This window comes from Solanum tuberosum, unplaced genomic scaffold, assembly GCF_000226075.1.
Source record: "Solanum tuberosum cultivar DM 1-3 516 R44 unplaced genomic scaffold, SolTub_3.0 scf00027, whole genome shotgun sequence".
Lineage (NCBI taxonomy): Eukaryota > Viridiplantae > Streptophyta > Magnoliopsida > Solanales > Solanaceae > Solanum > Solanum tuberosum.
In genome coordinates, this window is record NW_006238953.1 from 1,735,397 (window position 1) to 1,741,744 (window position 6,348).

Consider the following 6,348-nt stretch of genomic DNA (forward strand, 5'->3'; position numbering starts at 1 on the left):
AAAATGAATTTCTATTTTTCTTTAACGTGGAATTGACGTGGGGTGAGGGATTTAGGTGGGGTGTGGGGGTGTGACTTGTAACTGGAAAAAAGGAACAGTAATCAATGTAAATCCCTACAATTGTGTAAGAGATAATTATGGGGTATTCTTTATTTAAATAATTTAATAATAATATAAAATTATAAAAAATTATTTATTTAATAAAATAAAATTTAATTAATTTATAAATAATTAGTGATATGTTATAACCCGTGATTAAACTGTTATAAGCAAAAAAAAATTAAAAGTAGATTTAAAACTTGTAATATTGACTCTTAAATGTGTATATGGGGTGATTTTTCCAAAGAGAATACTATAATTTAATTAAAATCGATTATTTTTGTTGATTTTGAGGTCTTCCATCCAATCCATTAGAGAGATACATATGACAATTCAGGGGACAAATAACTTGATAGTAAAGCACTTTTCCTAAAGGCTAACTTAATTTTTAATTTTTTTAATTAAAATTAATTGACACGTGTCGATTTAAAATAAGAAGTTGCATTTGAAGAATATATATAAAATAAATAAATCATAAAAATAGTATTTTGTGTTAAAATGGAACAGAAAAAATGGAATTCAAGGGTTAAAATGGAACAAGACTAAGTTGGAGTGCCAAAATGAAAAATGGGGCCAAGTTTGAGGGGTTGTGTATGTGTTTGGCCTTTCCTAAAACCGTACATAAATAGTGAAAAGTATCAAAATTAGTTCAATCTTTTATACAATCTTAAAAAATAAGCAAAATTAATACATTGTCATCAAACTACTCAACAGATAAAATTTGAACATCAATGGTAATGTATTCCTCTTCACATAGTAGATGTTGATTTGAAGTAATAATGAATTTGTTTGTTGATCTAACAAAAGTAGCCAAGTCAGAATGTTAATGAAATTAAGACAACAGTTTGCGTGAGAAAGGACATCTCAACGAAAATAGTAGGGATATATGGGACACTTAAAAGATATAAACTAGCCAAACCAAAACTCAACACAGGGATAACAAAAGGCAAGAAACTGATGACTGATACTGGAAAAAGTAAAGTTTGATTCATTCATGACAAGTCAAACAGTAAAAGATATCCTCAAAGATAACAACAGGGTTCCGTTCCTCTCTGGTTATTCCATTACACATAAACAAGAAAGACCACTCCCGGCCCAGAAAACTAATACTTCAAGCAAAAACTAAAACAGATTGTCTTCTGCTCCCCAGCAGCATCAATCAAGCCTTGGCCATATGGCAGATCAAATCAATCACACGGGAACTGCAAAACATAATACATATATGGTGTTAAAACATAGAGAGAAAAAAAAGTTAGCATGTTCAAAAGGAAACTTTAGAAGTCTGAAGAGAAGCTAAAAGAACAGAACAATACCTGTAACCCCATTCGTTGTCATACCATGACACAAGTTTCACAAAGTTCTTGCTCAAAGCAATTCCAGCCTTGGCATCGAAAATGCTTGACCTGTACCAAAAGTTAAATTTCACATTAAACTAAACTACATACAATTCAAGACCCCTTATGAGTGAACCAAACAAAATATATTACCTGCTGTCACCAACAAAGTCTGTGGAAACCACATCATCTTCAGTGTATCCCAAGATACCCTTCAATTTACCCTCTGATTCCTCCCTATGAACCCAACAACACACACGTAGTTAGTCTTGCTGCACAAGGGACCAACAAAAAACAACACAAAGTGATCAAACAGAAACTCACTTGATTGCAGCCTTGATGTCTTCATATGAGGCTTCTTTCTCAAGTCTTACAGTAAGGTCGACAACAGAAACATCAGCAGTTGGTACTCTGAAGGCCATTCCAGTCAATTTGCCGTTAAGTGATGGGAGCACTTTTCCAACAGCCTACATTATAGTGAATGCAACTCAATCAAGATAATACAAAGTACCAAGTCGCAAAGCAGTACAACCAAAAATAGAATGAATAGCTATATGATTTAATAAGGCATTATGAACTTCATATCTCTGCCATTACTGAAAGACATGATTTTGCAAATTAGACATCAAGTCAAAGTAATGGCACTCGCTTATATATCCAATAACTACCTTGGCTGCTCCAGTGCTGCTAGGGATGATGTTGAATGAAGCAGCTCTTCCACCTCTCCAGTCCTTCATGGATGGACCATCAACAGTTTTCTGGGTGGCTGAGTAACAAAACATTACAACAGGTTAACAACTAGATATATAAATCAAACATTCAAATTTCGAAGTACCTGTGAATACACTTACCAGTCATGGCGTGGACAGTGGTCATGAGACCCTCCACAATGCCAAACCTGTCATTGATGACCTTAGCCAAAGGTGCAAGGCAGTTAGTAGTGCAACTAGCGTTGGAGACAATGTCCAACTCTGGCTTGTATTCATTCTCGTTGACACCCACAACAAACATGGGGGCATCTTTGCTAGGAGCGGAGATCACAACCTTCTTGGCACCACCCTGCACAGACACACATCCCAAGTACATTACTATTAATTCATTAATACAATATACAGAACTTTGCTTTGTTTTCTCCGAAAATGTAGATCTAACACAAAAAACAAGATCTAACAAGTTTCATAACTATATTTAAAATAAGCTTAAACTATACTCATGAATAAATGCATCATAGATCAAATCTAACAGCAGAAATGTCAAGAGAAATCAATCAACCATACCTTCAAGTGAGCAGCAGCCTTGTCCTTGTCAGTGAAGACACCGGTTGATTCAACGACGAAGTCAGCACCAGCTTCCCCCCATGGGATATCTTCAGGGTTCCTTAACAATTGCAGAAATTCCTTCAGCACCCAACTAAACTAAACTAAACACAAGGATTTATTTCCTGGGACAAAAAATACCTGATTCCAAAAACTGTAACAGCCTTCTCACCGAAGAGAAGGGTCTTCTCATCCTTAACCTTAAGCTCATGGTGCTTCCATTGTCCATGTACTGAATCATATTTAAACATATATGTCTGCACAAATCATACAGATCCAAGTTAATCCTCTCTACAGATCTAGTCTAGGCACATAAAAGGATCATATATATACATTCAGTAAAGAGATCTGGTCAACAAACAATACCATGTAATCAGTGGAAATAAATGGATCATTCACTGCAACTAGTTCAACATCATCCCTCTGCAGAGCAACTCTAGCAACCAAACGACCAATTCTACCGAATCCTATTTCAAAAAATATCATCGAAAAACTAAAATCAACATCACACCACCAAACACAAGCAGATCCGATTAAACATAGAAATGAGAAAGGAGTTACCGTTGATTCCGATTTTGATCTTGCCATTGGCCATTGCTAAGAAAAAAAGGGTGAAAGCTAAGAAAATATGTAAAGAGAGAAATTAGGGTATAGTGTAAACAACAGTCAAAATGTAGCAAGAAATGTATGGCTGTAGTGCGGAATATAAAGGGGTGTTAGGGGGGAGGGGGAGTCACGTGACAGTGAGGGGGAAGTCACGTGAGTAGTGCTTTGTCTTGGTGAATAAGAAACAAAATGCCGAGTCAGCACGCATGGTTTGAACCGTCGGAAACTTCTAGAAAGTGAGTAGAAATAAACCTGGCGGAGCCGGTTGATTTGGAATATTTGGAAATCAAGATGGTAATCTTTTTTCTTACGAGCCCATGGTAATTATTTCCCACAGATATATAGCATTTGTAGAATTTAGATTTGTGTATGTATGTTAGGTGGATCGTGTCATTTCAAATCTCTTTGAATTTGAATACACATTTAAATGATTAAAATGTTTTATCTATATTTGAACATTGAATGAATATGATTGTTTTTTAATATTTAAATAGGTATAATTCATTATTTTATAAGCATAATAAATATATAATTCAAATAAAATTATATTTGGGTGATCAAGAGGGGGGAAAAAATTGGAAAAATTATATGAAATAACAAACTATTAATTCAAATTAAATGTTATAGCATAATTCATTTTATTTATAATTCACAGCAAACATCCCATATTTTTACCATATGATTCGATATACAATTAGTCATTTTCGGTATATAATTACCCATTCTATATACAAATGTATAAAATGCGTTTGTATTTGTATAAAGCGAGAGAAAAATATATATACAAATACATGTATTTTCGTCTTATACACTTATAATTATATAAATACATATCTTATTATACAAATTACAATGTATAAATGAATTTATACAAAATTGAACAATTTGTATAAAATTGGATGTATTTAGCGAATTATACAAATCAAAAGTTCCATAGCAAATATAAAATTTGTGTAACATCTCGCAACTAGAAAGAACTAGAAGGAAGTTTAAAATTTGGAAATAGTTATTTTTGGAAAGTATAAGGAAATCTGGAAAATTGCAAGCAAGTTAAAATTTAATTTTTGGAAAACTTCAATCGGCCATAACTCATAAATCAGGATGAGTTAGGTGTAGTTCCAGATATGGTTGGAAATCTCTTGGAACGATCTTTCAAACGCCGTCAAGTTTGCGCGATTTCGAGTTTGTATGAGTGAGTTATGCCTTTTGGAAGTTGCGCTGTTGGATTAAGGAAATGTCCAATTCGGATTTTAAGGGGTATTTTAGTCTTTTCATTGCCCTATTATTTTAATCCATTTTTAGGAGTTTAATATGGGTCAAATTAGATTTTAGTCGGTTTTAGAATTTGGGATTTCACATTAGGGCTAAGGAGAAAGGAGAAGAGAAAAGAAGAAGGAGAAAATGGCAAATTCATCGAGATCGATCAAGGAAGTTGGTGTTTCACCAAAGATTTGCTTCTATCAGGTATGTGAGGCTCTCATAACGTTGGGATCGTTCTCCCACGTGCCAAGCATATTTATTTCAGTTTGTATTCGTACTAAAAGCATATGAATATTGATGATCTCATACATATTCTTGAATTCATATATTGTTCTTGAATTTGACTGAGTTGGGAAGTTTCTGAGTTCGTTACGTCGCATTATAGGATCGTTTCGAGTTAGGTTCTTAGGTACATTTGTTGGGTATCTTTATCTAAAAGTAATCTGAAAAAAAGAATCGAGTTTGGGTGATTTGGGGTTGGAAAACGAAGAAGAAATTTCGTCGGACGAAATTAAGGAGTGGTAGCGCGTCGCGCGCCTAGTACCCAGATTTGATCATTTCAACTTCGCGTCGCGGAGCTGACACGAGGTGTTCTGCCTCAAAAGACGTTTTCGAAACCAAAATTAAATTATGCCTCCGCGTCGCGGACCCACCTTCAAATATTGATTTTCGGTCTTTTCTCATGTTTAACTATCTAGAATCATTCCTAAACATCATGAGATCTTTTCAGTCACAAATCTTAATCCTTGAATCCATAATTCAATTCAAGGATCAGTTAAGAGTCGAGTCAAGAGCAGTTAAGATCAAAGTCAAGAGAAGTCAAGAGTCAAGTAAGAGAAGTTCATTTCAAGTTTTCAAAAGTCTTTCACAAATGTTTTAACTTTATTTTAAGACTTAAGTTTTGAGTTCAGTAAAGAATAAAAGTTGAAGTTCTTTCTTCAAATGAAGTATATGGGGACTATGTATTCCCAAAGAGATTTAAAAATGTTTTCACATTTTAAATAAGAGCGGAAATTGAGATTTCCAAAGGGCCTTCGGGATAGTTTTCAGAAAAGAGTAATAGCTTTCTAAATGAAGCAAGCAGGGAAACTGAGATTTCCAAGATAGCCTTTGAGCTAAGTTTTTGAGCACTAATCTCAAATCACAGAAGAAGTATATATATTTTTTTAAAACATAAGAGCTAGTATATTTTGGGAGTAGTACTAAGCACCGAATTGGGGACGAGCATGAGTTCGGATAACTTACGTCACCATAAAACCATGTAGCCACCATGGGTAGAAAAGGGTCAATACTTTTTAGATAGAATACCTTTTCGAAATAGACTAGTGGATCCATTAGACAGTTCAGGTCCTATACCTTTGGCCGGGTATAGGATGCGCTGGCAGCGTGAGGTGATCGTTGTATCATCACTATAGCTCTTATGTGATGGTTGTCGGTTAGAGAATTTCCCACATAAGTTATTGTATTTTTATATACATCAGTTTATTGTATTTTTACATACATCTCAGAGTTATATGTATCTTTGCATATTGACATCATGTTTTTAAACTACTTTTCTTTATATTGCACTTGTTTTAAATTGTTTTATATTGAAAAGAGTTCAGTTATGTTGAGTTGAGTTGAGTTGAGCCAGGTAAGTTCTTCAGTTTCTTTCAGATTCCTTTTCAAGTCTATGTTGTTTTAGCATTCCAACTCGCATACTCGTACATTCAATGTACTGATATCAGTTGGCC

General features: G+C 34.3%; 1 protein-coding gene across 1 annotated transcript; it reads right to left on the bottom strand.

Moving 5' to 3' along the window:
- Nucleotides 1-1,134: 1,134 nt before the first annotated feature.
- Nucleotides 1,135-3,405, bottom strand: GAPDH (glyceraldehyde-3-phosphate dehydrogenase). Its single transcript, NM_001288415.1, is given in 10 exon segments — nucleotides 1,135-1,301; nucleotides 1,413-1,502; nucleotides 1,587-1,670; nucleotides 1,758-1,900; nucleotides 2,102-2,199; nucleotides 2,285-2,492; nucleotides 2,711-2,810; nucleotides 2,891-3,006; nucleotides 3,116-3,216; nucleotides 3,311-3,405. Coding segments are annotated over 10 exon segments (1,017 nt in total). The 5' UTR covers nucleotides 3,345-3,405; the 3' UTR covers nucleotides 1,135-1,258.
- Nucleotides 3,406-6,348: the final 2,943 nt, after the last annotated feature.